Source organism: Mobula hypostoma, chromosome 18, assembly GCF_963921235.1.
Source record: "Mobula hypostoma chromosome 18, sMobHyp1.1, whole genome shotgun sequence".
Classification (NCBI taxonomy): Eukaryota; Metazoa; Chordata; class Chondrichthyes; order Myliobatiformes; family Myliobatidae; genus Mobula; species Mobula hypostoma.
In genome coordinates, this window is record NC_086114.1 from 63,671,529 (window position 1) to 63,686,606 (window position 15,078).

General features: G+C 47.2%; 1 protein-coding gene across 1 annotated transcript in view; it reads right to left on the reverse strand.

Moving 5' to 3' along the window:
* LOC134358129 (stereocilin) overlaps positions 1-15,078 on the reverse strand; it is a 96,456-nt gene that overhangs the window by 45,665 nt on the left and 35,713 nt on the right. The window contains exons 12-17 of the mRNA XM_063070115.1: positions 13,037-13,180; positions 9,049-9,107; positions 8,139-8,262; positions 5,843-5,934; positions 2,146-2,281; positions 1,547-1,746 (exon numbers count right to left, since the gene is read on the reverse strand). Of these exons, the coding sequence (XP_062926185.1) occupies positions 1,547-1,746; positions 2,146-2,281; positions 5,843-5,934; positions 8,139-8,262; positions 9,049-9,107; positions 13,037-13,180 (755 nt within the window). The remainder of the gene's footprint in view (positions 1-1,546; positions 1,747-2,145; positions 2,282-5,842; positions 5,935-8,138; positions 8,263-9,048; positions 9,108-13,036; positions 13,181-15,078) is intronic.

Below are 15,078 nucleotides of genomic sequence, written 5' to 3' on the forward strand. Positions count from 1 at the left end.
CACCGGCAAGTTCAGGAACAGTTATTACACCTCAACCATCAGCGAGTGTGTGTGTACTGTATATATACATTAAAAAATAGTTAAGTTAAAAATAGTGCAAAAACATAAATAATATATTGAAAAAAAGCGAGGCAGTGTTCATGGGTTCAATATCCATTTAGGAATTGGATGGTAGAGGGGAAGAAGCTGTTCCTGAATCACTGAGTGTGTACCTTCAGGCTTCTGTACCTCCTTCCTGATGGTAACAGTGAGAACAGGGTGATTGAGGTCCTTAATAATGGACGCCACCTTTCTGAGGTATTGCTGCTTGAAGGTATCTTGGATACTATGGAGGCTAGTACCCAAGATGGAGATGATTAATTTTACAATTTTCTGTTGCTTCTTTCGGTCCTGTGCAGTGGCACCCCACTCCCACCATATCCCAGACAGTGATGCAGCCTGTCAGAATGCTCTCTACCATAAATCTACAGAGGTCTTCAAGTGTTTTTGGTGACAAACCAAATCTCTTCAAATTCCTAATGAAATATAGCCACCGTCTTTCCTGCTTTATAACTGTATTGATATGTTGGGACCAGGTTAGATCCTCAGAGATCTTGACAGCCAGGAACTTGAAATTGCTCACTCTCTCCACTTCTGATCCCTCTGAGGATCGATTTGTGTTCCCTCATCATACCCTTCCTGAAGTCCAAAATCAGCTCTTTGGTCTTGCTGACATTGAGTGCCGGGTTGTTACTGTGACACCACTCAACTAGCTGGTATACCTCACTCCTGTACACTCTCCTGTCTCCATCTAAGATTCTACTAACAATGGTTGTATTATCAGCAAATGTATAGATGGCATTTGAGCTATACCTAGTCATACAGTCATAGGTACAGAGAGAGTAGAGCAGCGGGCTAAGCACACACCCCTGAGGTGCACCAGTGTTGATCATCAGCGAGGAGGAGATATTATCATCAATCCCCAGAGCTTGTGTTCTTCCGGTTAGAAAATCAAGAATCCAATTGCAGAGGAAGGTATAGAGGCCCAGATTCTGTAGCTTTTCGCTCAGGACTGTGGGAATAATTGTGTTAAACGCTGAGCTATATTCAACAAACAGCATCCTGACATAGGTGTTTGCATTGTCCAGGTAATCTAAGGCCACATGAGGAGCCATTGAGATTGTTTCTGTCGTAAACCTATTGTGGCTACAGGCAAATTGCAGTGGGTCCCACTGCAATTTATTGCCAAAATATACAGTATGTTGGCATATACAACCTTGAGATTCAACTTCTTGTCTGTATTCACAGTAGAACAGAGAAATGGAATGAAATCATTGAATGAAAAGACAAAGAGAAGATAGGTGGGTGCGGGAGAGGGAGGAGAGAATAAAGCAGGAATCTGGAAGCTGATTGGTGGGGAAGGCAAAGGGCTGAGGAAGGAGAAATCTGATTGGAGAGGATGTGTATGTGTTGATCCAGATTTCCAGCATCTGTGTCCGAGTGGCGTCAGATGCAATGGATTGGGACAGGGAGGTGGGGGATGTTCACACCTTGTTTGTAAGCCTACCCCAGCACATCCTGTTTGGTCAACAGCCAACCAAATGACTTCCAATTTTGCTCAGGGATGCAGTAATGTTTGACCTCATCTAGGCGAAGTAGCAGGGCGGGCTGGTTGATGTGTTTGACCTTCTCTTCTTCAATGAAGGCGACAAGAGGTCCCAGACTGTCCAGAACCGCTCCTGAAATTTCATCCTCAGCTCCAACTCCCTGTCGACAAGAACACAGCCGACTTCATCAACAGTTCAAGTTCTCAGCTGTAGTAGATAGGTTAAACCCAGGCCCAACACAGCCCACGGACATGTTCCCCACGCAGACTCTGTTCACGAACATAACAAACAGCAGAAGGCATGCGTCGAGTCATACAGACCCTCCAGCCCAACTCGTCCATGCTACCTGAGCCAGTCCCATCTGCCTGCATTTGGCCCACCCCTCCCCACCCATGAACACACCCAAATGTTGTTCTCAGCTTTGTAATTGTACCCAGCTCTTTCCACATTCCCATTACCCTATGGCTAATAAAGTTGCTCCTAGTTTCTTTTTAAAATTTACCCCCTCAGGTCAGGAGAGGCTGGAGAAGGGGAATAAAGGAGTGGTGAGAAAACCTACCAGGAGGTGGAGGGCTCTCTCTGCCAAGTAACTGCGTTTGTGGGGCGGCAGGTCCAGCAGATGCAAGGGGTGTCTTGTCAATTGATGTAGGGTGGTCCTCACTGAATCATTGGGAAGACTGTTCAGGATCTTCAGACTGAAAGCACACAAAGGAAGAGAATCAGAATCAGGCATAATATCGCTGACATACATTGTGAAATTTGTTATTTTGTGGCAGCAGTACAATGCAATACAGAAAATTACTGTAAATTACAATAAGAATAAATAAAAAGCAAATAGATAGTGCAAAAAGAGAGCCAAAATCTTCAAGTTCAAGTTTAATTGACATCCAACCATTCATGAATACTATAAATCCAGCCAAACAAAACAGTGGCCCTCCGGGTCCAAGGTACAAAACATAGTTCCAATAGTCATACACAGCACAAGGCACATACAGCACATACAGGACAGCAGTGAAATACAGTCACACATACAGGAAAGCAGTGAAATACAGTCGCACATACAGGACAGCAGTGAAATACAGTCACACATACAGGACAGTGAAATACAGTCACACATACAGGACAGCAGTGAAATACAGTCGCACATACAGGACAGCAGTGAAATACAGTCGCACATACAGGACAGCAATGAAGAACAGTCACACATACAGGACAGCAGTGAAATACAGTCGCACATACAGGACAGCAGTGAAGAACAGTCGCACATACAGGACAGCAGTGAAATACAGTCACACATACAGGACAGTGAAATACAGTCACACATACAGGACAGCAGTGAAATACAGTCGCACATACAGGACAGCAATGAAATACAGTCGCACATACAGGACAGCAGTGAAATACAGTCGCACATACAGGACAGCAATGAAGAACAGTCACACATACAGGACAGCAGTGAAATACAGTCGCACATACAGGACAGCAGTGAAGAACAGTCGCACATACAGGACAGCAGTGAAATACAGTCGCACATACAAGACAGCAGTGAAATACAGTCACACATACAGGACAGCAGTGAAATACAGTTGCACAAAAAATATAGTCCAAGTCCTTGAGACGATGAATAATGCAGCAGTCTGCATTCGAACACAATATGGCTTGCCTTCTGCCAAGTGAACACTGGGGGCGGGGGGGGGCACCATTGACAGTGTGCCACACTGTCCCCAGCACTCTGGTGGAGTGTACGGTCTCCAACGCCTCTCTCTCTCCCGTGGGCGCCTGTAAATGGGCGACACCGCACTCCAGGCTTAGTCCTCCCTATGACCGAGGCCACACAGCTCCCCTGCCTTCCACCAATAAATCAGTGAATCACATTTGCAGCATTCCACATTACCGATGCCCAACAGGATCTTGCGATCAGAAGAGAGGCGACCAAGACGGTCACTCACTGTTAGACCGCACACCGCCTTCGTGCACTGATTCTGTCACAGGCAGCAGCGCAGTCCGCACCAGCCAGTTCCAACACCTTTGACCGGCCTCGTAGAAGCAGCTAGCGCCAGAGCACGCCGCTAGCCTACTGGAAACGTTGGGGTCGTGTTCATAGACTATTCAGGGATCTGACAGCAAAGGGGAGGACACCGTCCTTAAAACATTGAGTGTGTGCCTTCAGGCTCCTGGACCTCCACCCTGATGGTAGTGATAATAAGAGGGCTGAAAAGACCCCATGGATTTAATCTCCAGGAAAGCAGGGAGGTCCTCCCCAGAGTTCTGGTCTCAATCATGTATCTAAAATGTTACCCATTCATTCCCATACTGCTGTTCACAGGAGCTGTGTACGAGGTGCCTGCAGGTTTTCCTACATTATCCTCCCAGTCATTGAGGACACCTTCAACAGGCAATGTCTCAAGAAGGCAGGACCCTCACCAACCAGGACATCCCCTCTCCTCGTTATGACCATCCGGGAAGAGGCACAGGAGCCAGAAGACTCACACTCAACAATTTAGGAACAGTTTCGCCCCCTCCACCAGATTCCTGAATGGTCCTTGAACACCTCCTCATTATGGCAGTTCTTGCCATTTATGGTAATTTTATGTTTGTGCTGCAAGAAAACAAAAAAATTCACATCATGCAAGTCAGAGATAAATCTAATTCTGAACAGCGACAGCTCAGTCGCAGAAGAGCACTTTCGAACACTCCCAGGTTGAGAAAGGTGCTACAGAAATGCAGTGTTTTCACACTCAAGTATCCAAGCAGTGCTTCCTTGTGTAAATTTTGAGAGAAGCTCCCAGCCTGACTCTCACCACAAAAACTGCAGCCTGGCCCGTCCAGCATTTGGTGCTTTTGTTATTACTGAATTCCTGCTTTCTGGGAGGTAATCTCTTCATAAAGACATGGGTGCTGAACCAGGCGTGAGAGGGTGAATACAAGGGTGGGGGTGTGGAAATGTGTGTGAAACTGAAGGAGCACAATCCAGGCTCAACGATTAAACACGAGCTGGCCAATCCAGAAACAGTTCTGCCTCACTCACAGCCAAAGGGTTTGTGTAAATGACAGTTCTGCAAGCCACAGCCACGGGGGCAGATGAAATTCAACAGCAAGTTTCACAGAATGACTGCTGAGACATTTCACAAGGGGCCATTGATGTCGGCTGAGTCACAATGACCGAGGTCATTACATGGAGGTGGACGATAAAGGGGAAAGGGTACACACAAAGGCAGCCGCTACCAGTGAGGGTGGGGAATAACAGTGAACTATCTGGTCAGCTGAAAAGCTCATGGCTGCAGTCTACAACCACTGCAGGACTTGTGTGTGTCCAGGATAAAGAAGTGGGCAGGAAAAGCCTTTGTGGACACTACCCAACCCTGCAAACTGCACTTTCCAAAAGCTCCTTTCTGGAAAACACTATAGGGATATTAAAACAAAAAAAAAATCATGCCATTTATCTTATCAACCATTCTAGTTAACACCCCCACACCCTCCCACATCACTGCATTGCACTGAAAACACTTCAACAATTTTTTTATAAAGCTGTTTACATTGTAAATATGCTGGGATTTACATATTTAAGAACATTTTATTCTATATCCTTGCTTTAATCTCCAACTTTATTTTTATATAATTCTTTATTATTGATGAATGTTGTTTTTTTTGTTGCACGTGACTGTAAATTCCTAATCTATGTAAATGTGTATGGTGAATAAAGTTGATCCTTGAAACGAATGTGAACAGAGGCAGGGACGGGGTATGAAGGACCTGCAATAAACATAGTGGATTCTGCAGATGCTGGAAATCCAGAGCAACATGCACAGAACGCTGGAACAACTCATCAGGTCAGGCAGCATCTATGAAAGAGAGAAAACAGTCGACGTTTTAGGCCAAGACGCTTCATAAGATCGACTGTTTATTCCTCTCCACACATGTTGCCCGACTTGCTGAGTTCCTCCAGCATTTTAAGTGTGCTGCTCCGGATTGTTAAAGGCCACCTGGGTCACGGACGTCCTCTGGAGAAAGTCGGCTGTCTTTACCCCAAGATGGTCTGCGTGTGACTCCAGATGACCAACGCTGCTCATCTAAAACTGCCTCCTCTTACAGAGACAATTAAAGCTGGACAATAGATGCTGGCACCATCACACCAACGGAATGACTTTAAAGGAGAATGACGTGCAGTGGAGCCCACACCAGGGTAGGGAGACCCGTTCAGAGGTGATGTGACTGACCCTGGAGGGGACAAGATGGTAAACAATGCAGAGACTCACGGTAATTCAGCCAGGACCTCAGGGCCCATCAGCAGGACGTTGTTCTGGAATCTTCCGGGCCACTGTCTGAGTTCCCTGATAATGCACTTGCGCTGTAACAGAGGGAGCAGGGTGCCTGGTTACACAGAGAGCGGAGGGGAGAGGGGTAGGCAGGAAAGGAGAGCGCACTCGAGTTGGAGAGAGCAGAGAGGCACATTGGCCCCAGCAGCCAGTGATTGGAATGAGAAACTGCAGACCCCCCCACACCCCTCTCTCTATTACCCCCACCCCCTTCAACACACAGCAGACACTTTAAACCACCTTTTATATACTGGCATTTATTTCATTTCATATCCTTACTTTAACCCCACCTTTATACTTTATGTAACTCTTTGTAATTGATTAATATCGCTGCATGTCGTGCCAACACACCACGGCAAACTCCTAATACATGTAAACACATAGGGCAAACAAAGTTGATCCTTGAGACGCTGGAAATCTTGAGCAACACACACAAAATGCTGGTGGACACAGCAGGTCAGACAGCGTCAATGGAGAGGAATAAACAGCCCACATTTCGGGTCGAGGCTCAGATCTGATGAAGGGTCTCCTCCCCTCCCTCATGCCAGCTGAGGTGAAGAGTACCTCCAGCTTTTTAACTGAATGGGAAACATGTTTTTCGTCATCTCTACTGGATAACAAGCATTTTTTCTCTGCCCCAGGGTTCTTTCTCCCGTCTCAGATGTAACACTACAAGTTCTGGACTTACCCCAGAGACTTGGCAGCCTGGGTGTGGTGCCAACGGGGCACTGCACTGTGGAACATTAACAGTTCCCAAAAAGTTGCTTTTAAAGAGGAGACAGCTGTCCAATGCCTGGGGTAATATTCAGCTCTCAAACAACCTGACAGAGCCAGATGATTTGCTCATTATCAGACATGGGACTGATTATCCAAAGACAGTCTATTCTGTTTCCTACGTCTGAGACCACTTCGCTAAAGCAATTGAGTGGTTATAAACCATCTTGGGATTTGTTTTAAAGGATACAAAGGGCTATATAAACTGTCATTCTTTTTTCTCCAGATGATTTTGCTAATAATTTCCTAACTTTTCACTCTGTTTCCTGAGCCACCAGCTCTGCATCGGCACATCCCAGTCAGCAACCTTCCTTATTTAGTCTCAAGGCTGAAAATGAACGACTGTGACCTATCAGGGTTTGATTCCCACTGCTGACTGTTTGCAGATTCTCCTCGTGGCCGCGTGACTTTCCTCCGGGTGTTCCGGTTTCCTCCTCCATTCCAAAGGTAAAGGTGACAGGCAGTGAGCCATAGGCATGTTATACTGCCACTGGAGGCACAGTGACACTTGTGCGCTGAGCCCAGCACATCCTCGGACCGTGCTGGGGGTTGACTCAAAATGATCGTTTCACTGTAGGTGTGACGGATAAAGCTGATCTTTATTCTCCTTATTGGTGAACACAGAATGTCTGTCTTGTGGTTGCTAACGCCTCTGAGGGAGGGATTAGGTCATTCACCCACTCGGGCCCCAATGCAACTCCTGATTCATCAACACAGTAACCGGCCCTTCCGGCCCAACGAACCCACTCTACCCGATTACACCCACCAATTAACGCACTGACCTGTACGCCTTTGGGACGTGCGAGGAAACCAGAGCACCCGGGAGAAACCCAAGTGGTGACAGGGAGGATATACAGACAACATTGGACCTCAATCACTGGTGCAGTAAAGCATTGAGCCAAACGTTATGTTATCATGCTGGCCACAACACTGTAACAGTGCGTACATGTACATAAGACAATAAGCTTAAACTTTATAGCAATAGGTGTGGCGTGTGGCCAAGTGGTTAGGGCATTGGGCTCACGATCTGCGGGTCGTGGGTTCGAGTCTCGGCCGAGGCAGTGTGTGTGTCCTCGAGCAAGGCACTTAACCACACAATGCTCCAGTCCACCCAGCTGAGAATGGGTACCGGCAAACACTGGGAGTTAATCTCGCGATAGACTGGCGTCCTATCCGGGGGTGGGGGGGGGAGTCTCGTACTCTCAGTCGCTACACGCCACAGAAACCGGCATAAGCACTGGCCTGATGGGCCACAAAGGCTCGGGACAGACTTTGACTTATAGCAACAGAGATGAAAGTAATCTGACTGCTGTGAACAGCAGTGAGACCGACGGGCTGATACAGGATTCAGAACTGGCACTCGGGCGTTGTTTGGGCTCCCATTTGTCTATTGGCTGGTCTGAGCTGCTGAACCAATGGGCTCATTGTGAAGCGAATGGTTATGTTTGCTCTTTAACTGTACCAGAGACTGCCTGATTCCACCGTGCAGCTGACTGAGAAGCACAACAGCGGCCAAGAAATCGGAATCTGCGGCTTGTAGCCGGAGAGCTTCGCAATCTGCTCCTCTGGCCACATTCCCCAAAGACCTGAAGGAGGAAAACAGTGTTAGCTTACAGAACCAGTCACCAATGGGCACCCAGCACAGCCAACGTCCGCGTGAAATGAGACTTGGCCCCTTCAAGCTATCCAGACTTAGGAGGCACACATGTACTTTGAAAAATAAAATTACTTTGAACTGTGCACTGTCAGGCGTCCTCTGCCCAACCAAACCTTCAACCAAGATCCAGCTGAGGTTTCCCCAGTTCCCGTGATTGTAACAGAGCCAGGTCCCTACTAGAACAAACTGCAATGTCTCCCCAGCACCACCCACCCCATCCCACGAAGCCCACCCAGTTTGGACACGGGGGGGGGGGGAGAGCAGTAACCCGAAATCATCAACAAGAGATTCTGCAGATGCTGGAAATCCAGAGCAACACACACACAATGCTGAAGGAACTCAGCAGGCTAAGCAGCATCTATGGGAATGAATAAACAGAAGACATTTTGGGCCGCAACTCTTCGTCAGGGCTGGAAAAGAAGGGGAAAGGTGCCAGGATAAAATGGGGAAGGACAACAAGCTAGAAGGGGGTGGGTGGGAAAGGAAAGACTGGAGAAGGAGGAATCTGACGGGAGTGGACTGCGGACCATGGGAGAAAGGGAAGAAGGAGGGGCACCAGGGGAGGTGAGGAGAAGAGGCAAGAGGCCAGAGGAGGGAACAGAAGAGAGATCGGGGAGAGGAAAAAATTACCAGAAGGAAAAAACAATGTTCATGCCATCAGTAACCCCAAATGCTTGAAATCCCTCCCCACCAATGCACTGTCATTTATACTCACAGAAGGGAACTGGTTGTTATGTTGGACACATCCCGAAGTTTCTTGAAAATAAACTGGGCCTAAAATAGAAAGGAGAAAGTTTTATAATGAAGAGACAATATGCTCTCACAAGGGCCTTCCTCCAACCAGCCTATATATACTTCCACTGCTTTAGACGTTGCAGCAGACACTCTCTACGTACACCCAGAGACCAGGCTCCAGGAGAGAAAAAGCACTGAGGCACAGAAAGATTTGTCGGCACAGAACATGATCATCCCCATGATAACAATATTGTCCACCTACATCAATCCTATTTGCTTGCTTTAGGCCCATATCGAAAGGCCTAGATAGAGTGGATGTGGGAAGGATGTCTCCGACAGCAGAAAGGTCTCGGACCAGGCGACACAAGGATGTCTCTTTAGATCTCAATGTGCGGCTGGAGAGGCCAGGTCATTGGGTACATTTAAAGCGGAGGATGATAGGGTCTTGATTAGTAAGGCTGTCAAACGCTACAGCGAGAAGACAGGACAGTGTAATTGAGAGAGAAAATTAATCAGCAATGACCAAATTGATGAGCAGACTCCAGGGACTGAAAGGCCTAATTCTGCTGCTTGGTCTTATAGTCTTAAATGACTTCCCTATTTGAGCGTCTTTTAAATGCAGTGATAAGATGCAGAAATACAGACCAATCATGGCAACATAATCCCTAAAACCCCCCTCCCAGCCCATTGAACTCTGCTGCAATAACAAAAGCAATGGTGGGCGTGAGAGTATTGTTCTTTTCCATATTAATTTTGGACAACTCCTCCCTCGTGCCTCTGTAATTCTCTTTACTCCACTGTAATACTGATACATCTGACTTTATCTTCTTCTCAAATTGCAGGGTGAATTCTATCGTATTATGATCACTTACCCCTGAGGGCTCCTTTACCTTAAGCTTTCTAATCAATTCTGATTCCTTGCACCACACCCAATCCAGACAATCCCCTAGTGCCGGGGTCCCCAACCATTTTTGCACTGCGGATCGGCCGACCGGGGGGCGGGGGCGGTGCGGTGGTAGGGTTGCCAACGAACAAGAGTAGCAGTCAAATGCGTTGTTTACCCAAAAGACTACAATGACCATGAAGCCTTGCGCGGGCACCAATGTGCATGCGCGTCATGACCTGCCGATTCCTGCCCCCCGCAAGCAAATCCTTTTTGGCGATTCTGTTCGTAGGGGTGGGTGCTAATCACTACTGGAATATAGGTGATAAGTGGGTAATACACTCAATTTTGTTTCTAAAAGGGTTTATCTAACGAATTTAATATTAAACATACAGCGCATATTTTCCTCGCATGGATATAATGATAAGTCAATTATCGGGGAGCTTGAAGAGTTGAACGAACTTCCGGTAGAAGTGGTAGAGGCAGGTTCGATATTATCATTTAAAGAAAAATTGGATAGGTATGTGGACAGGAAAGGAATGGAGGGTTATGGGCTGAGTGCAGGTCGGTGGGACGAGGTGAGAGTAGCGTTTGGCACGGACTAGAAGGGCAGAGATGGCCTGTTTCCATGTAATTGTTATATAGTTATATAGGTCACTTATAAGTCAATAGCATCATAACATTTTAAGTAATATTTGGATATTAAACGCACAGCACATATTTTCCCCGTATGAACTTATAAAGTCATTGCAACACACCAATATCGCTGAATCAGTGGGAGCCCTGGGCTTGTTTCCCTGCAACAAGACGGTCCTATCGAGGGGTGATGGGAGACAGCGATACTCGAAGGGGGTTCCTTATGGCCAGTCTATTCCGCAATTTAGTTTTCGTTGCATTCATTGCAGAAAACTCCGCTTCGCAGAAAAATGTTGGAAATGGAAGCAACGTTTTCAGCGCTTTTGTGGCTATCTCAGGATATTCAGCCTTGACTTTGATCCGGAATGCCGGCAGAGATGTTATGTCAAACATACTTTTCAGCCCGCCGTCATTTACAAGCTCGAGGAGTTGATCGCCTTCCCGTGCTGACATGGATGACGTGCGGGTCATGACCTCTCGTGCGTAATGGCTGATCAGTGGCCGTGACACGGAATGAGGAAAGGTGCAGCTGACCAAATCATATCGTTCCCTCGCGGCCCGGTGGTTGGGGACCGCTGCCCTAGTGGGCTTAGCCATCTCGCAGGCACTATAGAAATTTTCCCTGTTGGGATCCAGCACCAACCTGATTTTCCCCAATCTATCTGCATATTGAAATCTCCCATAACTATTGTAATATTGCCCTTTTGACATGCATTTTCTATCTCCCATTGTAATTTGTAGACCACACCTTTGCTATTGTTTGGAGGTCTGTATACAACTCCCAATCAGGGCTTTTTACCTTTGCAGTTCCTTAGCTCTACCCACAATGATTCAACACCTTCCGACCCTACGTCACCTCTTTCTAATGATTTGATTTCATTTTTTACCTCATGCCACCTTCTCTGCCTTCCTGCCTGTCCTATCAATATGTATCCTCCCAGCTATAATCTTCTTTCAGTCACAATTAAGTGATGCCCACTACATCATACATGCCAATCTGTACTATGCTACACAATCATCTACCTTATTCCATATATTGCATGCATTCAAATGTAACACCAATTCTGTATTCACCCTTCTCGATTTTATCCACCTTTTACATTGTAGCTCAGCTTGCTGACTGCAATTTTGCCCTATCATTAGCCACTCCTTGCTAGCAGTCTCACTGTACACTGTCTCTGTTTGTAAACCAACAAACTCATCCTCAGCACGATCACTCCAGTTCCCATCCCCCCGTGAAACCCTCACAAACAGCTCTAGCAAACCTGCCCACAAGGATATTGGCCTGCCTCGGGTTCAGGTGTAACAGGTCATACCTTCCCCGGAAGAGATCCCAATGATCCACGTCATGAAATTTATTGTTTTACAGTTCAACATCTAAAAATAACTCAATAAAAGAAGATGGCAGCACGACGCAGCTCGCAGCGGCCACTCCGGTGGTGATGTCTGTTACCTGTCAAGTAGGGTGCCGTGCACAATCCTGATTTGATGGAGACAGACGTGAGAGCACGGAGGAACATCTGGTGAAACTTCTGAAATGTCTGCTTCACTGCTGCTGCTACTGTGTGGTCCTGAATCTCCGGAGGGGAAGGCCCCGAGTCCTCGGCTTTGCTTGTTGCTCTGTGGCCGGAGTGGGGTCAAAGCGCTCGGTAGAGGATGGTGCTCGGAGAGGCTGTGCCTGAGGGTCTGGTCGGAGGCTCAAAGTTTTCAAACGGACTCAGAGTCCGCTGAGGTCAGGTGCTTCCAACTGAGTTGGCAGTGCTTGGAGGTTCATGGCGGGGAGAGTTCCTCCCTTCTGCTTCCTGCGTGGGATGATGAGTCTATTGGGACTTCGAGACCATGGTCTGCTCTTTATCAAATTATGGTATTGCTTTGCACTGTTGTAACTATATGTTATAATTATGTGGTTTTGTCAGTTTTAGTCTTGGTTTGTCCTGTGTTTTCTTGTGATATCATTCTGGAGGAACGTTGTATCATTTTTTAATGCATGCATTTCTAAATAACAATAAATGAAAACTGAACTGAACTGAACTTACAATAAGGAATATGAAAAATAAAGTAGCTGAAAAAGAGCACAATAATGAGGTTGTGTTCATGCTCCATTCAGAAATATGACGGTGGAGAGGAAGCTGTTCTGAAAACGCAGAGTGTGGGTCTTGCCTATCTGAGTGCTAATGTCTTAATTGTAGTAACTAGATTCAGAAATACAGGCCAATTAGATTGAGATTCATCACATGTACATCGAAACATACAGTGAAATGGATCATTTGCATCAACGACCAACAGTCCGAGGATATGCTGGGGAAACGTAATCCCTTAATTAGGGGACTGATAGAGAGCTGGTGTTCCTCCTCATTCTCACAGAGTACAAAGATGAGGAACAAAGACGAGAGCTGAAAGCAAAGAGCTCCTACATTGGGTCACACAGCACTGTGTAAACCACACCCACCTGCTGCAGCGACCACCTCCACTCCCTAAGGAGACTGTCCTTTCTCAGAAAGTCCTCAGGGTCAAAGATCAGGTCCTTCAAAGGAACGAATGGAATCAGACAGCCAAACCGGCTGAGCTGCCTCCTGTCGTCACCTTCCGCCATCTGCAGAAGAGTCAAATGTTACCATCGGGGTCAAAGATCATTGAAGTGTTATGCCTGTCACCAGTAAGAGGGACAAATATCCCTGTGGGTGGAATTTATAGCCCCATTCCTGTGGCTCACTACAATCTCCTTCCCTTTGTTCTGTTTCCTGGAGCCCTGAAGGTCCCCCGATTTCCCTGAGCATATTTTCACATACTAGGGCAGGAACTGTGGACGGAGAACAATCCCACCATTCACAAGAGGCAGGCCATTATGTTAACCACCCCTCACTACACTGAACAATGGTGGTGTGACAAATGAAACTTAATCCTTTATTTTTAATGTATTCTATATACTGCAGGTGCTGAGTGTGCACAATTGTCTGAGATACTCATACCATCCTGTCCGGCACTAATAATCATTCCATGGTCAAAGTCACTTAGATCACATTTCTTCCCCATTCTGATGTTTGGCTTGAACTACAACAGAGCCTCTTGACAATGCCTGCATGCTTTTAATCATGGAGTTGCTGCCACATGATTGGCCGAATAGGTGTTTGCATTAAGACCATAAGACATAGTAGAATTAGGCCATTTGGCCCATCGAATCTGCTCCACCATTCAAACATGGCTGATCCTTTTCCCCCCTCCTCAGCCCCACTTCCTGGTCTTTTCCCCGTAACCTATGATGTTGTGTCCAATGGAGAACCTGTCAAGTTCTGCCTTAAATACACCCAACAACTTGGCCTCCAGAGCTGTGGTAACAAATTCCACGAATTCACCACCCTCTGGCTAAAGAAATTTCTCCGCGTCTCTGTTTTGAATGGACGCCCCTCTATCCTGAGGCTATGCCCTCTTGTCCTAGACTCCCCCACCATGGGAAGCATCCTTTCCACATCTACTCTTCAATGAGATCTACCCCCACCATCCTTCTAAATTCCAGTGAGTACAGACCCAGCGCCATCAAACATTCCATGCATGATAACCCTTTCACTCCTGGAATCATCCTTGTAAACCTCCTCTGAACCCTCCCCAATGCCAGCACATCTTTTCTAAGATGAGGAGCCCAGAACTGTTCAGAATACTCAACCAGATTTACCTAACAAAGCGGCCACTGAGTATATTTACTCCTCCGATCCCCCTTAAATGCCCTCTGCTCACCCTGTGCCTTGCTTTGATGCCCCTTCAATTGGCAGAGAAAAGATTCTGACCAGCTCCTCCACCTCTGCCTGTCTATAAATATTTCATATTTGCAGCGGAGACATTATAAATGTTACAATCAGGAAATAATAAAAAGCCCAAAAAGCAAAGTCCCCAAAACTAAAGGAACCAATATACCAATGGAGGTGACAAACACGTGGATGGTTCTGGTCCTTTGAGACAGGCAGGGCAAGACCAGGCAAGAGCCTTTGGTGCCCATGTCAAGTACTGTTGTATCAACGCCTTGTGTCAGCCTTTCCTTCAGATTCACCCTTAGGTCTCTTGCTACAAAGAACATCCCTTCTCGCTGCATTAATTAGCTTCAAAGTGTCTGAGTGACAGCTGTGTGCAAAGACTGTTGCTTTTAAACCCCATCAGAGCCTGACAGAAAAGTCAAGAGTGGGGGGAGTGGGGAGGGGGGTGGAAGAGGGAGGTGGGGGACGGGGGAGAGACACAGGTGGGGGACCAGGGGAGAGATGGAGGTGGGGGACAGGGGGAGAGACACAGGTGGGGGACGGGGGGAAGAGACGGAGGTGGAAGACTGGGGGGAGCGATGGAGGTGGGGTGGACGGGGGTAGACGGAGGCGGGGGACTGGGGGAGAGATGGAGGTGGGGTGGACAGGGCTAGACGGAGGCGGAGGGGTAAGGAGGGAAGACGGAGGCGGGGGACGGGGGAAAGATGAGGTGGGGGACAGGGGGAGAGATGGAGGTGGGGGATGG